The sequence below is a fragment of the Marmota flaviventris genome, chromosome 12, assembly GCF_047511675.1.
Source record: "Marmota flaviventris isolate mMarFla1 chromosome 12, mMarFla1.hap1, whole genome shotgun sequence".
In the NCBI taxonomy this organism is placed as follows: domain Eukaryota; kingdom Metazoa; phylum Chordata; class Mammalia; order Rodentia; family Sciuridae; genus Marmota; species Marmota flaviventris.
In genome coordinates this window covers 46,950,248-46,969,777 of record NC_092509.1, presented here as the reverse complement: position 1 = coordinate 46,969,777, position 19,530 = coordinate 46,950,248, and the positions used below count along the sequence as shown (strand labels likewise).

Below are 19,530 nucleotides of genomic sequence, written 5' to 3'. Positions count from 1 at the left end.
TTTACTAAGTAGTTTTCTGAAACACAGTACTGATGGCTGACTACAGATGTTTCCCATGGATATCCTACACATTGTTTTACTCTTGAATGTTCTTAAAGACTGGGCTGTTTTTAGTCTCACATTTCGATCTAACCTGACCTTCTCTATGGAAGAGTACTTTCAGTAAGCACACTGGAGGCCAGGGCTTCCAGCCTGCTTTCCATCATACAGGTCTTACCATCTCTTACCATCTCTGCTCTTATGCACAAATGGATCCCTACCAATGATATCGGTGGCAATCACGCCTGCTTTAAATTTTTTCTGTTTCTTTCAAAAAATGAGATTTAACATGCTTGATAATGCAAACATACAAAAGTAATTATTAAGGACATATATGATATACAAAGAAGACTCCCATAGCATGCCTTTATAGCTACTTGATGTCTGGAGTGGCCAGAAAGGCAGGAGGCAATGGGTGGCAGCTCTTGTGCCCTGAGGATGTCAGTGGTACTCACCAGCTTGTTGATACCGCCATGCTGTCTCACAGCCCGCCGGGCTCTCTTAAACTTGGCAACGTTTGCAATGGTCTCAGCTGCCAAACACTTCAGACTCTTGTATGAAGAATCAAGTATACTAACCATAATTGGTAAGCCACCAAGGTCAACAATATTACGTCTGATTTGAGGATTATGACTGATTTCCTTCAGGATTTTTAATGAACCAATCTACATGGGAAAAAAGTGATAGATGAATGAGCGCTTAATACATAACCAGAGCTATGTTTAAGAAAATTTAAGTCTATCTAAAATCCTTCCCCAATCAAGTTTTTTTAAGAAATAGTTTCCATTCCCAGGGGGTAACACATATCCTCCTATTTCTCTTCATTTATGCAAACAAACATTCATGGTTCCAGATAAAGCAAGAGAAAGAAGAAAAAGCAGGGAGGAGAGAGCACACCTAATAGAAAAAGCAGGTTATGAGCAAAAATAGCAGATAAAGATAATAAATAGGGGCTAGGGCTGGGGCTCCATGGTAGTGCAAGGCCCTGGGTTCGATCCTTAGTACCACAAAATAAATAAATAAAACAAAGGTATTGTGTTCAAATACAACTAAAAAATAAATATTAAAAAAAAAGATAAGAAACGTTCAGCTTCCTACAGTTTCAAAGAAAGCCATGAGAATTGGGTCCAAGAATTCTCAACCATTGTGAAAAAGCCACTCACCTTACATTTGACTTCATCTGTATCAAGCAAATTTATTAAAACTTCAAGGCCTCCAACATCTCTGATGGCCAGTTGACAGGTCTCTTGAGCTAAATTGAAATCCTTCATTGAACACAAAGCAATCACTGTTGCAGTCTGATTTCCTCCCTAGGAAGATACAAAGCCACAGAAAGGTTAAATAAAACTATGTTCCCATAGAAATAGACCAAATGGTTACAAATCCATGAACTAGGAAATATGTCTCCCCATACATAGCACATTAATCTTTTTTTTTAAGTTCTCTGAGTGGGGCTATAATTTGTTTAATGAATCATGTCGAGTTGAAGCATGAAAAAGCTGTACAGAGCATCATAAAATGTTATTCTAATTAAGAGTCAACATTTAAAGGTGGTCTGTCTCCTTTAAACAGCTATAACATTAGGTAATATTAATACGTTAAAGAGAGGCAAGGGGCATGCCTGAAGAGAGCGACTGAGGAAGGGAAGTTGTATGCAGTGTTAAGAGAGGGAACCCCAGTTCCTGAACAGTGTTTTGTGCAGAGCAACCCAAGTTTGAAAATGATTCCTACAGACATGGTGCTGTGAAATATATATATTTGGACTTTGTTCCTGTTTATGGCATATGACACCTAAAATCTGTATAATCTTCAAAGTGGTAAGTATATTTTATATGCTGAAGTTGACTGATGCTGGCCCCCCCTACTCAGCTTCAGGATGGGAGCCCATCACCAGAAAGATCAAGGTGACATTAAAAGTTGAAATTTTTAGTTCCAACCCATTAGCCTCTAGAGAGGTGTGGGGACAGGTACATAGCATGCATTAAGGGTGTCTGAGTGGCAGGCCACTCCCCTCATGCTAGGCCTGTGAGCAGCAAACCATTTACCCCATAGGAACAGCCCTGGGCATGAGGCCATGTGTTGCAGTCCCTGTGCTTGATCCACAGTCCACTCCTCGATTGGTGGCTGCAAGGACAGTTAGCAGACATCCATGAGGACTGAGCCCTCAACCTGAGGGATCTGAAGCTATCTCCAGGCAGAGTGTGTCAGAACAGAATTGAATTAGAGATGAGAAGACATCCATCTGGTGCTTGCTGCTGCAGGATTGGTTGCCCGTTGGTGGGGAGAAGTTCCTACACCTTCTGAGGTCACAGAAGTCTTCTGGGTTGACTCATGTGGCAGGAAAGCACGTGGCATGTTTTTTTCCTGCATAGGTGTACAGGGAACAGAAAGTCTGGAGAAAGGTGTGGAAGGCAGCAGAGCAACTGAGACGGGACCTAAAGGAGGAGAGTGAGGCCTGTGGGGAAGGAGAAAGCAGTTCCAGTAAGACCTGCAGATGGGTGGGAGGGGCAGGATAAAGGGGGAAAAGAAAGCCTGTGAGTGACCTGCTGGCCCAACACAGAGAACCAATGGAGTGGACATCCACTGACTCATCACCACATGTGAAGACTAGTGGTGAGCTATTCTTTTAATTAAAACTAATCTGAGAGACTAAACATTTTTAATGATTGTCAAACAGACCTGCCAGGAAATTAAAATCAGAATTCACTACAAGAATCTCAAGGAAGGTCCACTGGTCATTACCGCTTTGAAAACCTAAAGAACATGGCCTAGTGCATGCCACTCCTACTGCCACTGAGACTGGCTAATTTAAGTTCCAGCACAAGCACCAAAATGACTGGTAAGACACAAAAGCTGCATTTCTGTTGCTAAGAAACTATTTTTATAAAAGATGCTCATAAAAGACAGCTTTTGGTTCGTGCTTCAAAACAATACCAATAGTCTAAAATCCCTCTTTTTTTTTAAAGGAAAATACCTTTGAATTATCTGTTTTCATTTCATTTAATGTTGCCATTACATAATATTCATCCATGATTTGAATGCTCCCTCCTAAACTCTGTTAAAATTGAATTGCCATTATCATGGTGTTAGAAACGATTAAGTCATGAGGGCCCTCTGCCTTCACAAAAGGATTGATTCCACTATCCCAGAGTGGATTAAGGTTCCCAGGAGTGGCTTTGTTATAAAAGAGATCTCTCTCTTGCTCTCTTTCTCTCATACATGCCCTCTTGCCATGTGATTGATGTAGTCTGCCATTCGAGGCTCAAACAGCAAGAAGGCCCTCACCAGATGCCAGCCCTTGATATTGGACTTCCAAGCCTCCTTAGAACTGTGAGAGATAAATATCTTTTCTTTATAAGTTACCCCATCTTCATATTCTCTCTCTCTCTTTTTTTTTTTTTTTGGTGGAGGGGAGGGTGCTGTTTGAACTCAGAGGCACTCATCCACTGAGCCACATCCCCAGCCCCATTTTGTTTTTTATTTAGAGACAGGGTCTCACTAGTTGCTTAGCACCTCGCTTTTGCTGAGGCTGGCTTTGATCCTCCTGACTCAACCTCCCGAGCCACTAGGATTACATGTGTGTGCCACTTCACCCAGCCATATTCTCTTAAAGCATCAGAAAATGGGCTGACATACGGAGAAAATACATAAACATTATATACTTATATATTGAAATATGTAGTTCTATATATTATATAATTTCTTTCTTGTTAGTATTTTAAAATATATCATAGAAAGTTTTAAAAGTTGATTATATATATGTATGTGTATGTGTGTGTGTGTGTGTGTATATATATATATATATATATATATATATATATATATATATATATTTGTATTTATATATATGGCTTAGCAAAGAAAATAGAAATTACTTACAGACTGCCAAACCCCATCTTCCTTTAAGTCACACATGCACACATATGCAAATCTTCTTGCAAATTCAATACAATATATTACTGCTAAAATAAGAAACTGAAATGGGATTATTACAGGGTATACAGTGAAGGACCTAGGTATGATGATACACCCTGTAATCCCAGCAACTTGAGAGGCTGAGTGGGGAGGATCATAAGTTCAACACCAGCCTTGACAACTTAGCAAGACTCTGTCTCAAAACAACATAAAACAAAATAAAACAAAGAAAAGAAAAAATGCTGAGAATGCAGCTCAAAAGTAGAGTGCCCCCAGCTCAAACATCAGAACCAAAAAAAAAAAAAAAGAAGGAAAGGTTTAGACTTCAGCCTTTTTCTGACTCCTTTTAAGAAAATTCCTTCCACTTCTCTAGAAATGTTATGAACACATGTCCTGAGGCGATGTCATGAACAATGTCTATTTTTCATACTTATTCTCCCTATGGGTAAACCAGGCTTGTCCTTATATTTAAGATTGAGTTTAAAATAACAAGAACCTTAACTTTTATTATTTACATTTAAAATAAGTTACCTTTTATAGCTTTTAGTGTCTTTTTCTTCTTACTATCAAGAAAAATGTCACCAACACCATTTTCCATAGTTGGTTTTAAAATATAAAATAATAAATCCACTATTAGTCAAGTTATAACTCCCTTATTTGGGGGTATGAGAAGAACACACGCAGTGTTTTTCTTTTCTTTGACTGAAAAACAGAAGTCTGATATTTTGTAAACCTTAAAGTATAATGCACATAATTAATTAACGAAAATGAAATGACACAAAAAGAATAAGCAAAAAAAGTAAGGAAAAAAAGGATTCTTTCAACAAGGCTCTTTCTCCAAATTTAAATGGTTAAAAGGAGGCAGAAAATTCCCTGGGGGGGGTTTCAGAAGGAATTCAGCTGGGGTCCTTTATTAAGAGTTTGAAAATCCAAACTCAGAGCTTGGGAGAGAGGGAGATCCTTGGGCACAGCGTTCTGGTCTTGAGCATGACTAGGAAGCAAACAGAGACCTGGGGCAGCCTGTCATGCTTCAGTCAAACCCAGAGCCTTCTCCCATCCCAGGACTTTTTCAGAGAAGAAAGCATCATCTGGATATTCTCAGTTGTGCATGATCAAGAATTCTCTTGACTGTTATTCTTGCTTTATAATATTTACTTTGGTAGTAATTTTCTGCTTATGCACTCAGCAAAATCTTTGTTTCTTATTTCAAGTTGTATTAATTTTTGTTGTCTGGACTACTTCTATTTTTGAGCTTTATTTCATTTTTTACCCTATAACCAATCACATATAGTTTTTAAAAAGTCGCCTCATTGCAGCTGATGTCCAAAAGGTAAGAGTTTATATTTCTCTGAAATATCTATTTCAGGGATATTTTAAGGTAAAAAAAAAAAACTATTTACATTTATCATTAAGAAGTGAGATCCTCATAGAAAAAAAAATTTTGTAAATCGGCTTTTTCTGAAAATCTGGAAACATATTCATAAGCTTGAGGGATTTTTTTAGAACAGTTTTATATTAGGAAAAGTTAGTTTTTCCACATTTCAGGATTTAGTTCTACTCTTGTCACTGACCACACTCCCTAAAGGATTATAAATCTTTCAGAATGAATACCAGAAGACGGGAGCCAAAATATTCAACATACAGAGCCACAAATGTTAGCCAATTGCTATTCTTTAAATACCAGTTATGTCAGGATTTTCAAATGTTCGTCCTACTTTGTCCAGACGCCATAAACATCAAGCTGCGGAGAAATAGCGCAAATATGCTCCCTTTTCAATTAAATCTCCCCAGAGAATATAATTAGTTGCCAATACTTATTTTCACATTTTATCATGCATTGCATTTGTGAAGTTTTAAGAGCTTGAGAAAACATAGTAAAATATTATTTTACTAGCTTCTGAAGGGTTTTGAAAAATGCTTCCAATAAACTTTTCCATTTCTGAAATTAATGCAATTCTTTTGCTAGTTGTCTTCCTGCTCCTGCTTCTCCTCAGACATCCCAGCTCCCATCTTCTGCAGAGTTCACTCACATTCCTTTCTTAGGACCAGCAGGCTTTTGTCCATTGTCACAAACAGGTTTCAAACATGCAGAGATCCACTGTTGCCTTTTCTCACTTAAAATCTCTTTTTGAAAGATAAGACGAATTTAAGATATTTTTCTAAATAACGTTTTTGAATTACTGTCAATAAGGAAGAAATAAGGTTTTACTAAGCTTATTTCAAGATGAACAATGTATTGAAACCGCAATAAGCCGCTTGTACTCTTTCGTTCAACAAAATGCGTTACAGGCCAAGCCTGATGCCAGACATACCAATCAACAAAATGAACATGGTTCTTGTCTTCACAGAGTTTACATTTGAGTGGAGAGAAAGATTCTAACTTTTTAAAGCCCACCTTAATAAATGAAAAGTTCTTAAGTCTGAAAAACGCTACAAGGGAGATGAGTCTGGAGCTAAGAAAGCCCAGAATACAGAAATTCAACCCAACCCAGGGCATCATGGGGAAAGACTGTCTTCGCTGTCTGGACATCAAGAATAGGGGCAGTCCCCTGCTAGGAGAGGAGGGGACCTCTGAGCAAATGGTATGCACAAAAGCCCTGCAGTGATGTGAGCATGGTTAAGCTAAGACTCCAGAAGGCCAATGTTGCCAAGGCCTGAGTGGGAGAGTGGTATAAGATGAGATTTCTAAAAAATGAGGTGGGTATCAGTAGCTGCTTGGGCTGGGTGGAGAATGTTAATCTTTAACTCAAAACTGGCTGGCATGGGCCAATAACATTTTTAAAAGATCAGTTCAGCTACAGAGGGTCCTGGCTGGAAGATGTTAAGTGTAGACGTGTGGAGACCATTCAGATTACTGCAGAAACTGAGAAAAGAGGATATCTTAGAGTAGGAGGTTGAAGTGACTCATCAAGCACCATAAAGGAACTTTTGAAATGAAGGTTTTTATTTTTATTTTCCTTCTTTTTTTCTTTCCTTATGAAAGGACACTGTAAGCTAGTCATTGAAACTCTCATGGGCAGCATACCTGCACATTGCCATTTGAACTTACTGAGAGCACAGGAAGACAAGAGGGCAAGCAGAAGCATGATTGGAACCAGAATGCCCTTCGGTCCCATCCCCGACCATCTGTAATCAAGAAGCAGAGGGTGAGACCTGGCAAAGCCACACAGCCATCCTACAGCCAGCCAGCCAGCTGGCTTTGAACGTTCTCAGCATTTTTTCCTCCAAAACATGCCACTCAGAGCAAGAAAAGTGAACCCCTGCCAATGACTGTTCATTAATGATGACAGACGGCCCGGTGCCCAGCACAGAGGTTGGCTTAGAGAGACTATTCTTCTCCCAGGATGAGAAGTGGTAAAAAGTACTCAGATGAGTGCATATAACCATGTGAGTCTAAGTAGTAAAATACATTGCTTTGCCTTCTGTTTATTTGCAACCTATTTTATACTGACAATTCAACACTCAGAAACCTAAAACTCAACAGAATCCTAAGGAAAAAGGCAAAATACAGTTTCCAGAAGAAAAAAAAGTGTGTATGTATGCATGTCCGTAAAGAAAGTAGACAGGTTGTCTGTCATCTTTCTTACAAGCTTTCTAAAAATTTTTATAAGAAATGGGTAAGGAACAATGCAAGGATTCCATATACTTTATTTTTCAATAACCAGGAACATGAACAGAAATTGAAAATTTACTGGAACATCCTAGTGACTGCAGTGAGGAAAATCTGTAGTAAATGTAACTGTCTTCCTAAAAATATTCAGAAGAATGAGCTGAATAATTATGATAATTAATAAAAATGATTCAGTAAAATGGCCAGATACAAGGTTAAAATTTAAAAATGAGTAACTATCCATACCCTAAGAATAATAAACAGAAATGGATACTGGTTAAAAGTTCCCATGCCAGTATTAGGAAAATAACAATAACAAAATATCTATGAGTAAATCTTACAAGAAATGCTGTAGATATATATGGGGAAAGGCTATAACAATTTAGCAAAGTACATAAAAAGCTAAATCAACAGTCATGCCATTTTCCTAAATAGAATAACTTGATGCTGTCAAAATTACAATTTATCCAAAAATAATTTATAAATTCATGCAAACCAACCAAAATCCCAACAGGATTTTTTTTTCACTTTTGTTTTTAACTTGCTTCTCAATGAATTCTAAAAATGATCAAGATTGAAAACTATAGAAAATTAGTTTGAAGTTTTTAACTCTCTGGTCTACCAAATATTCAAATACAAACAGCAATGAAACTGGCATGGGAACCTTCAAGTAAATGGAAGCAACAGAGAAAAGCCCAGAGCAAACTCTCAGGAGTGAAACCGCAGGGCTTGGTAACAGTAGCATCTGTAGGGAAAAGTGGATGAATCAATAATCTGTGCTGACACATTCACTGTCCTTCAGGGGAGAAAAAAATAAAGTTAGATAACTTACACTATACATAAAGTGAATTCCAAATGAATTCAGGATCTGAACATTTTTTTTTTAATAAAAGCTGTATAACTACTAGAAGGAAATGGAAAAATAGTTTTTTCCTCTTGCTGTGGCTTCAGAAAAGCTTTCCTAACTCCTAAGATGCAAAATCCATAAGCCATGAAGAAAATAGTTGATGTTCATTAATACACAAAACTGTAGATAAAAAGGCATGTCACAAACTGAGAGAAAATATCTGCAACTAAGACAACAACCCAAGGGCTGATATTCACTGTTAAAAACAGTCACACAGAAAAATGGGCAAAGGATAAAATATGATGACTATTTGACATATGAAAAAAATGTATCAACCTCACTAGTAATCAGGAACATGCAAATTCAAGACATGTTTTTCCCCCACTAGAACTGGACAAAATAAAACATCAAAAAGACTGAAAATTAGTGAGAATTTGTAGCAAAAGATTCTAATCATAGATGTATGATTTTAAGGAAAAAACTTGGAAAGATTTTAAAGACTATCAATATCTAGACTCCAGACTAATTCAATCAAAATTTCTATTAACGGTATCTGGGAATCACAGTCTTTGTTTTTACTTTTAAGAGCACTAGCAGATTTCATTCTGTGTCCAAAGTTGAAACCCATTGGTATATTACTGACATTTGTAAAGAGCTATCAAAATTTCTTTTATGTAAACCAAACTTGTTTGGTTTATTACTCTTCATTATTACCCTTTAAATGAAAAATAAATTTATAGCAAGACTTTTCAAGTTTAGTGTCCACACTTTCTTTCATTTTTAAAAGCAGCTTTATTGAGGTGTAATTGATATACAGAAAGCTGCACATGTTTAATACAATTTGATGAGTTTTGACATATGCAAACTTCCATGAACTACCACAATCAAGGTAATAAACATCTATCACCTAAAGAAAGTTTCCTTGTACACTTGCCTTTTTTGAGGTAAAAACATTTAACATAAGATCAACCCTCTTAAATTTCTTTAAGTGCATTATATATTGTTTATTACAGGTATCATTTTGTACAGCAGCTCTTTACAACTAGTTCATTTTGCATAAATGAAACATCATACCCTTTGAATAATTCCCCATAAGAGTTATCAAAAATTTAAATTTATATTCTCTTTGACCCAAACAACTCTATTTTAGAGTATCCATCTGTTATGGTTTAAATATTAGGTGTCCCCCAAAAGCACATGTGTGAGACAATGCAAAAAAGTTCAGAAGTGAAATGCTTAGGTTATGAAATCCTTAATCTAATCGGTACTTTAATCCTCTGATAGGAATTAACTGGATGATAATTGTAGGCAGGTGGGTGTGACTAGAGGAGGTAGGTCATTGGGGGCGTGCCTATGGATGGGATTTATAATTTGGGGTAAGGGGAGCTCGCTCACTCTCTGCTTCCTGCTGCCAAGTCTTGAGCTGTTTTCCTCTGCCATACGTTTCCGCCATGATGTTCTGCCTCATCTCAGGCCCAGAGGAATGAAGACAACAGTCTTTGAACTGAGACCTCTGAGAATATGAGACAAAAATAAACTTTCCTTCCTCTAATTGTTCTTGTCAGGTCTTTTGGTCACAGTAGTAAAAAGGCTGACTAAAACACCATCCTACAGAAACAGTGTATATATCCAAAGAATATCTAAAAATATTTGCTGTGGTTTTGGTTGTAGTAACAAAAATTGATTTGAGACAACTTTAAAAATCATCAATTAAAAAAAAACAGTCATCTATAGGCCTGGGGTTGTGGCTCAGTGGTAGAGTGCTTGCCTCGCATCCTTGCATGTATGAAGCACTGAGTTTGATCCTCAGTACCGCATAAAAATAAATAAATAAATAAATTGTTTCCATTAAAAAAAAGTCATCAATAAAGCAATTGTTAAATAAAGTAATGGTACAGCCCTATAATGAAATACTATCTAGTAATTAAAAAGGACAGAAGATATGAAAGATTACAAAGGCATAATATGAAATATAAAAAGCTTAATGTAGAATGAGAAATGATATGATTCATTCAAGTGTACAAATTATATATATCCATGTACATAAACAGAAATATCTGGAAAGGAGTTTTCACACTTACTCTTTTTGTGTGGCTTGAGTTTTACAATAAGCACATACTACTGTGATATTTATATAATATTTTAAGAGCTTGATCCAGAAGGAAGTGAGGGACTAATCAACCAATATGTGCTTCTGCTATACCCTGCATGTCACAGAAACATCAGCGGGCCACAGCCAGACAGCCACACCCATGCAGAAAGCAAAGCTGAGACAGGAGCCACAGCCTTTGGCCAGCAGGAATCCGAAAGGCCAGTGGACCAGAAAGGGACATGGAATTTCATAATTTCCCTACAAATATGCCATTTCTAATAATGATTATAATAGACCTATATTCAGATATAAAATGGAAGAGCAATTATCCCAACTTCGGTGCCTCTTAAATCCTTAAGCCATACATTTAGAAGTTCTTCGGCATAAAAACTTCCATAAAAGACATGAGTTTGTATTTTTAAAACAAAAAGCAAAGCAATCCTGCACATCTTGAAAACTGGGAACTAGCCACTGCTACTTTCCTCCAATCTATTTAATTTTCTTAAAATAATTTTTTGGGGAAAGCATTTGGGAATGAAAAATAAATGTGTTGTTTCAAAAACATGGGACAACAAATTCCCCTAAAAAGAGCTATTGGTTTTTTCAGATCATTACATAAAACTACATCAAAATTCTTTCTAGTCAAAAATGTTATGAATAACTAGATGGACATGTGTATCATGGAATTATGCCCTAGCTGGGTTAGCTCATGGTAAGGGGCTCATGGATAAATATATGAAGAATGAATGAATTAGAAAATGAGTTAAAATTCTAGGGACCTCATTTGAGAGCTTTTTTGTTGGTTTTGTTTTGTTTTAATGTTGGGGATTGAACTCAGGGCCTTGGGCATGTAAAAAGCCAGGACTCAACCAGTGAGCAAAAGCCCAGTTCCAAGATTTTTGATACTGTAGTTTCCAGTAGTTAAATTGATGTGGTCATATAATGCTAATTACTGGTAGTAGAAACTGTTAGGAATCAGTGGCACTGAATCACCAAACACATCTAATTACTCTGCTTTTTCTTCACATTTGTTTGTGATTGACAAGAGGCAAGGGGAGATTCAAACTCAAAAACTAAAGAAGTTATTACTAATTTATGGAGTACAGGGTCTCCTTTGGAGATGCAGAGCTTCTCCCTCATTTCCACCTTCTCCTTTGTAATAAAAATAATGGGATGAAATGCTTCTTTGTGGGCGATTTTAAACATACAAATAACACACATTTTTCAAGTTAGCCAAATACTTAAAATGCATTCACTTCTCACACTACAATATTTATGAAAAACATGCAACGTAGACTCTACCAAGTAGAAATTTTGTTAGATGATGAAACTGAAATATGATTTCTAACAGGTAATTTTTTTAAAAGGTACACTTGCATTGTCACTGAGACATATTTTTTTTAAAAAATTAATCCTCATCAATGTAGCAACATGTGTATTAACTTAAAGGTTTCTGTGAAAAAATCATGCTAGTTTTCCTTTCTAGCTACTGGAGTTGATTTGAGTACATAAACAATGACTGCTGGTTTCCATTTTCTAAAGATCCTTTACAGCACAAATAATTCTGCACTACTGCAATTCTTCTCCATCTCTTTAAGTAAAAACCTAGCAAAAGTGCACACTCTGGTATTGCCTTCCAAAAAATGAATACTGAGTCCCTTTATAAGGACGGCTCCCCATTTAGTCTCTTACTTGAATGAAGAAATGCAAACGAGAGAAGATGGTAAGGTCCAATAGCAAGGTCCACAGGCCTCCTGGGGCCTGAATTTCTTGACAGTGGGTCAGAATAACCAGGCAACGGGCAATAAAGATAGAAGCCTGGACACAGTCCCAGCCCGCAGCCGCCTTCTGTGTGGCCTGCAGCAAAGTATGCTTCAGCTTTTCCACCAATGAAACAAGGATCAAACCTCCTGCCACTCCATACCCAAAACCCAAGTAATGGGAATGGAATTTAATTAACTGTAATTGATTGCAAAGTACATCAAATTCCTGTGATGAAAAATCATTTAACTCTCAATTACCACTTAGAAGAACTCTATAACCAGTTAAGGGTGTGTGTGCATGTGTGCCTGCGTGTGTGTGTTTAATCAGTTCATGTAAGATCATTAAGGAGCTGAGCCCCACAAAAGCAATCTTTAACAAATGTTTTCAAGTCTGAAAAATGTCTCTGCCAAGAATCCCCTCTGGAGAGAAAAATCTAAAACATCCAGGGAGGCATCCCCAGGCACCTCTCTTGAAGCTTACAGTCTAGTGGGATTTCTGATGTGGATGTATTTTAGATGTCACTCTAAAGGGGAATGCTAGACCCCTAGAACTGGGGGGACTGCCAGCCGTCTTCATTTTTCATGGCCTGCAATTGTGAATTTATGGATATAGAACAGAACAGAAGAATGGCGAGCAAGCTCCCTGGCTTACTTAACAGGTGAAATAGATAGTGGTGTTTTATTAATCTAATCACATAGAATAAACAAATGAGGGTCCCCCTTACCAACCCATCATGGGTGGAAAGAGGATAAATGTGTGGTGGTGACCATCCTTTCTCTCTATCGATGTGACCTCTTGTCATTGGCCTCCTGTCCCTTTTCCACCCAGATTCATTGTGCACACCACCTGCTGCTGGACACAGCCTTCTAAATCAATTCTTTCATCATCTCACCCCCACTCTGCCAGCTGGACTCTGGTCAAGATTCCAGGTGCAAAAACAGGCATCTTGCAGGGAGAAAGAACACATGGAGAAACGGCCCTGGGATTTAACTCTGGATTGCTCCATTATTATAGCAGGTATGCAGGAATGAGACCAGCTGCATCAAGCCCTGCAAGAGTAGGGGTGAAGAGCTCCTACCCTGCTTGCTAACATTTCTCTAGCTGAGCCTAAAGCTGAAGCCAGGATGGTACAGATATGTTATCCCCAAATGACAGCCTTAGATATGCCAACAGGGAAAACAAAGCCTCAGAGATTCCTCCAAACTACCGAACAGTTGACCAACTGTGTTCTTGACATCACTCTTATCTCAAACTTTCTCTTTGACTTTTGGGTCTGATAGCATTAAATTCCATACCCAATCTACCTTCAATCCACATGGAAATGGAGTCTCATAGGCTTTCAATCTTTGGTCCAGTAATTAATCTTCAGTCTAAGGATACTTTCACTAATGTGCTTGAAATGCAGATCTACTTATAATTGGCAACATTTCTACATTTTACTTCACTTTACCAAAGACTACCTGCTTATATCAATTTATAATATTTGTAACTAACAAATCCACAAATTTTTTCAAACAAATATTTTTCAAATGAATTTACAAAATATCCTATAATTCTCCTCCTTTTCCACAAAGGAGATCTTCTACATACCTTATTTAGAAATGAGTAAAATCATTGTATTTTTAGAGATTCACAAAATTAGTGTGGAGCACAGACACAAACAAACCATCTCCTCCAATCACTGGAAATAATCAAAAGCACAATCTTTTCCTTCCTAGACTTTTAAAGCAGTCCTGGCCAGGGGAGAAAATAATATCTATATAAAGCTACCAAATGCACAATAAAATATTATATCTCCAAGGAGAAAGGCACTGGAGCAGGAAGAGGAAAGGACACAAGACAAGTGGGGAAGGACACCACTGCAGAAGGAACAGCCCTGGCTCAGTGGCTGGAAGAACTGCTCTCAAGAAACAGAGATCAGCAAAGCCTCACTTCTCAGGAGCCCGGTCCTCCTCTGCACCATTTGGACACAGTGTAAAAGGACAAACCTATAATTGTTAGCAAGATACCTTGCAAGATACAAAAATGAATTTAAAAGTCTTTTTACTCAAGGAGCAATTGATAAGAGACAACCTGAACTATCGTGATAACAGAAGGCAGAATGTATGTCTCATAGGAAGAGAGCTGAAGAAGGAATATAGTATTTCACTTACAATTATCAGCTATGGGGAATAAAAGAGGCTGGAAGGTCAGTAAGCAAAACTGCAATGTCTTCATTAATTGAAAAATTAAATTGTGTCCCAAAAGTCTAGACAAAAAGAATATATGCATATATAAAACTTTTGCTAGTTGAAGTGAACATATGTCAAGGCCAAATAATTAAACATGAACTCCCTTTACTTATGTGCCAAGATCTGAGCTCATAGTACTGGATAAATAATAAGCTGTAGTTCATTGACCTGTTTGGGTATTAATGAGCTCATCAAATTATTTTTGAACAATCACAGACATTGCTCTGCTTGGAAAATGGTTGAGTAGAAAGTCAGGTCAACATTAACATTTTTCTGCTGGTTGAAGTCTACATTGAAGCCATAATTTTATAAATTAAAATGTCATGTGTATTTATTTTGAGATTACCTAGAGACATTCAATTTTGCATTTCAGAGACTTTTAATATCCTTTTGTGTCTTCATATAAACCATTTTACCTGTGTCAAAAGACTTGAAATCATTTGTAGATATACTTTTTCTTTTATTGGCTATGTTAAGAATATTTACCTGTGGGAACTATAAGAATTCCAAGCAATTTACTGTCTGGCCAAAAGTATCACATTTGCACATGATTTATTGATGAATAACTTGTGCAAACTTAAGTAGCACTTCATCAATAAATGTTTTCCTTAGCTGTTCTGGGACAGAAATAGTGCATCCCTTTTTGGCCCAATACCATATGGACTTATCCTAAATAGTTGAATAGCTTAAGATAGTTATTCAATAATTAGACTATTAGGAGAAACTCTCTTTACCATGGTCACTGGGTGGATATTGTCAAGGATGGTTTTTGCTCCCTCACTCTGTGCCTGCCTCATTCACTAAGGGAGAAAATTCTTTCAGCTCTTAGCACCAGGATCTGTTACACTTACTGGCAACTGATTTGTTTTTATTTAAGGATGGTAAGTCTTTCCCTCACTATGTGAACTCACTGTATTTTCCTCCATTTATTGGATGCTAAAAAACTTAAAGCAAAAATTGAGGGCCACCGGGGCAAATCAAGAAGACTCCACATCACACATTTTCTTTATTAATGGCCATACGCAACAGGCATAATTATGATTGCCAACAGGTTATTGAAGGCTTCATGCTAAGCACTTTACATGTGTTATGTTTCATTTAATATTCATAATAACCCTAACATATGAGAACTTTTATTTTTTCCATCTTCTCCAATGAGGAAAATGAAGCTTAAAGAGGCTGGTCAATCCACCCAAGGCCACCAAGTTAGTAAGTGGCAGAATTCCAACTTAACCAATATCTTTCCAACATCAAAGATCATGCTTCAACATACTCCATTATTCCATCTCCTGGCCCATATTATGTTTCTGCACCTTTAAGTGTTCACTTTTACTAATGAAATAAAGACAATGGACCAGGACTCTTCAGAAAAGCATCAAAGCTTATTTGAATTATATTTCCAAAAGACCATGTCTGAGCCCCAATGATCCTATCCAGCTCAAAATGCCCGTCTCAGAGTAATGGTGGCAATGTTCTCTGCTGTCAAATTTTACCCCAGGTGACGTGCCCCTTAAGAGTTGAGCAGAGTCAACAGTAGGGTAAAGAAAGGAAATCAAGGGAAAAGAAGAAAGAGTGGGAAAAGAGAGGTACTGGGGAATGAAATTATGCTTTGTATACATACCAATGTATCACTGTGAATCTCACTTTTATGAATTATGTACCATTTTTTTTTAAAAGGAGGGAAGCCAGTAGAGTTGAGAAAAGGCATTGAGGGGGAGAGAATAGGAGAGAAAAAGGGAAAGCACTAGGAAATGGTTTGATCAAATTATGTTATGTGCATGTATGAATATGTCACAATGAATCCCACTATTATGTACAACTGTAGTGCACCAACAAAAACATTTTAAAGAAGGGTTGATAAGAGGCAATCATAGGAAGTTCTGTGGCTCAGTCAATGTAGAGGCACTGGAGTGAATGTACTGAGGCTGGGCATTGCTATCCTACAGGTTGGACTGGGCCACTGTTCAATTGTATGGTTTATGTACAAAGATGCCTGTAAAATGATTTTCAGGAGCATGTGTTGAATCTAGTGGGGCTCTTGCCTAGTGTTTTCAAATTTACAACAGACACAAATGTTCAAGATTCAGGAAGAAAAAATAAGAATTCCTGGAAATTCTTAGGAATTCTCCAAATTATAAGTTATTCCATATTTTTCCTAATATATTACTTATATGTTTTTAGGTAATCATGAGTGAGCATAATAATAGTGAATTACTTCCATAATAATAAAGAGTGAATTATTTTTAGTGGTAGAGTCATGCCAAAAATTTTAAGAGGTTTTCTTTTTAAAAAAATCTATCTTTCTATCTTATAAAACAGGATTTATTATTATTATTATTATTATTATTATTATTATTATTATTAAGCAGTATACTGTGCTAATCAGCTTTCTGTTATTGTAAGAAATACCTGAGATAATCAACTTATAAAGAGAAAAGGTTATTCTGGCTCACAGTTTCAAATGCTTCAGTCCATGATTAGTTGGCCCCATTCTTTTGAACCTGTGGCAGTGCATCATGGGCAGGAGCATGTAGTAGAACAAAACCACTCACCTCATGGCTACAGAGCAAGAGCGAGAAAAAGAGACCAGGGCCTCACAATTCTCTTTGAGGTCATGCTCGCTGGCAACCTCCTAACAGAATCTACCTCTTAAGAGTTTTACCATCTCCCAATAGCTCCTAGCTGGGGACTCAGCCTTTTAAAACATGGCCCCTTGGGGAACATTCCAGATGCAAAGCATAGAAATATGTGACACAATTTCATATTATAATAATATGCAAAATGACCTCCACCTAATAATGATATTTGACAATAGAAAACACTAAAGAAGGGGAGAATTAACACAAAATAGATTCCATGTAAAAACCATCTTAAAAATTGAAAGATGATAAATATTAAAATTTATAAAATATTATTCTTTAAATAAAATTATGAAACATTAATCTTCTCATTCAATAGTCTTGATCTTTGTTTCATAATAGTCTATAGACTAAAAAAAGATATTTCAAGCTGGGGTTCTCTGGGGTTATTGCTCAGTGATAAAGCACTTACCTAGTATGTACAAGGCCCTAGGTTTGATCCCCAGCACCACACACACACACACACACACACACACACACACACACACATATCAAGTGATCATTACTTGATGCTTACATCTTGTTTAAATATAAAAAACATTTTAATGTTTTTATTTTAATTAATAAATAGTCGTGTATATTAAACATTCATGAGGTACAATGTGATGTTTTCTTAACTCTTTATGTTGTGGAATAATTGGATTAAGCAATTAACAAATCTACCACCTCATATACTTGTCATTTTTGTAGTAAAAATATTTAAAAATCTACTTTTTTTAGCAATTTTGAAATATACAAAGGCTGGGCACAGTGGTATAAGCCTGTAATCCCAGAAATTTAGGGGGCTGAAGCAGGAGGATCTCAAGTTCAAACCCAGCCTTGTCAATTTATCCAGACCCTGAAAAGGGCTGGGTTGTGGCTCAGTGGTAAAGTGTCTCTGAGTTCAATTCCCAATACCAAAAAAAAAAAAAAAAAAAAGGAAAAAAAAGAACATTATTATGTAGCATAGTTACTATTATGTTTAACAGAATATTAAAGCTCCTATCCAACTGAAATTCTGTACCCTATAATCAAGGTCTTCCCTTCTCCCACCCACCCCCTCACCTGGCCTCTGTAATCACCATCCTACTCTCTACTTTCATGAGTTCAATTATTTTAGATTCAAACATGAGACCATGCCATATTTGTCCTTCTGTGTCTGACTTATTTCATTTAGCATAATATCCTCCAGGTTCATCCATGTTGTCACATGACAGAATTTCCTCCTTTATAAAGGCTGAATGGTATTCCACTGTCTGTGTTTACATTTTCTTTAGGTTGCCCCCACATCTAGGTATTATGAACAGTACTGTAGTGAATGTGAGAGTGCAGACATTTCTTCAACATAACTGATTTCATTTCCTTTGGATATATACCCAATAGTGGAATTACCATACCGTAATTCTATTTTTAGTTTTCATATTTTTTCATAGTAACTATATTAATGAACATGCCCACTAACAGTGCACAGGGGGTATCTTTTCTCTACACCCTCAGCAGCCAATTATTATATTTCAACTTTTTAAATTATAGCCCTTCTAACAGGTGGGAGGGAATATCTCATTATGGTTTTAATGTTCATCACCCCTGATGATTAGTAATGATAAGCATTTTTTCACATATCTATTGACTATCCCTATGTCTTCTTTTGAGAAATATCTGTATAGGTCTACCCATTTTTAAATTGGATTCTTGAAATCATATTCAAGAAATCTTGGCCTAGACCATTTTCTGGACCACTTCTACTATCTTTTCTAGTAGTTTTACAGTTTCAAGCCTTATATTTAAATATTTAATCCATTTTAGTTGATTTTTGTATACGATATAAGATAGGGTTTAATTTCATTCTCCTACATGTGCATATCCAGTTTTCCCAGCACCAGTTATGAAAGAGACTATCTTTTCTCCATTGTGTGTTTTTAACATCTTTATCAAAAATCAGTTGACCAACTTGCTCAGGTGTATTACTGGGCTCTCTTTCCTTTTCCATTGGTCAGTGTGTCTGTTTTTATGCTAATATCTTGGTATTTTGATTATTATAGCTTAATAATAGATTTTGAAGTCTGGCATAAACATGAAAATATTCTATATGTTTGCTTTGATTTTGATTGAGCCATTGAAATTTGCATTGCTTTTGCTAATTTATATTATGTTACTCATTTCACAGTAGAGTATACCACAACATACACATCTTTGTATTTCTTCTGTTAAATTACTCAGAATGAAAAATGTAATACATACACATATATTAGTACATTTACATATATAAAACATGCAAGTATTCAAACACTGAAAAATGACGGCCAACATTACTAGGTATGTTCAAACAAAGTGACACCTCCAAGCAAGATTAATAAGGCTACATACTCATTTTGCTCCTAAAATTTCTTATTCTTGGATCATCACTTATAGGA

At 36.6% G+C, this 19,530-nt stretch overlaps 1 protein-coding gene across 2 annotated transcripts in view; it reads right to left on the bottom strand.

The window, feature by feature from the left end:
- The window catches only part of Odad2 (outer dynein arm docking complex subunit 2), a 162,031-nt gene that overhangs the window by 116,466 nt on the left and 26,035 nt on the right, over positions 1 to 19,530 (bottom strand). Inside the window, exons 10-11 of one of the 2 annotated variants that reach the window (XM_027928670.2) lie at positions 1,203 to 1,349; positions 495 to 704 (exon numbers count right to left, since the gene is read on the bottom strand). In XM_027928670.2, the coding sequence (XP_027784471.2) occupies positions 495 to 704; positions 1,203 to 1,349 (357 nt within the window). Of the gene's footprint in view, positions 1 to 494; positions 705 to 1,202; positions 1,350 to 19,530 lie in introns of those variants that run through there. The other variant, XM_071619712.1, reaches the window with a different exon arrangement.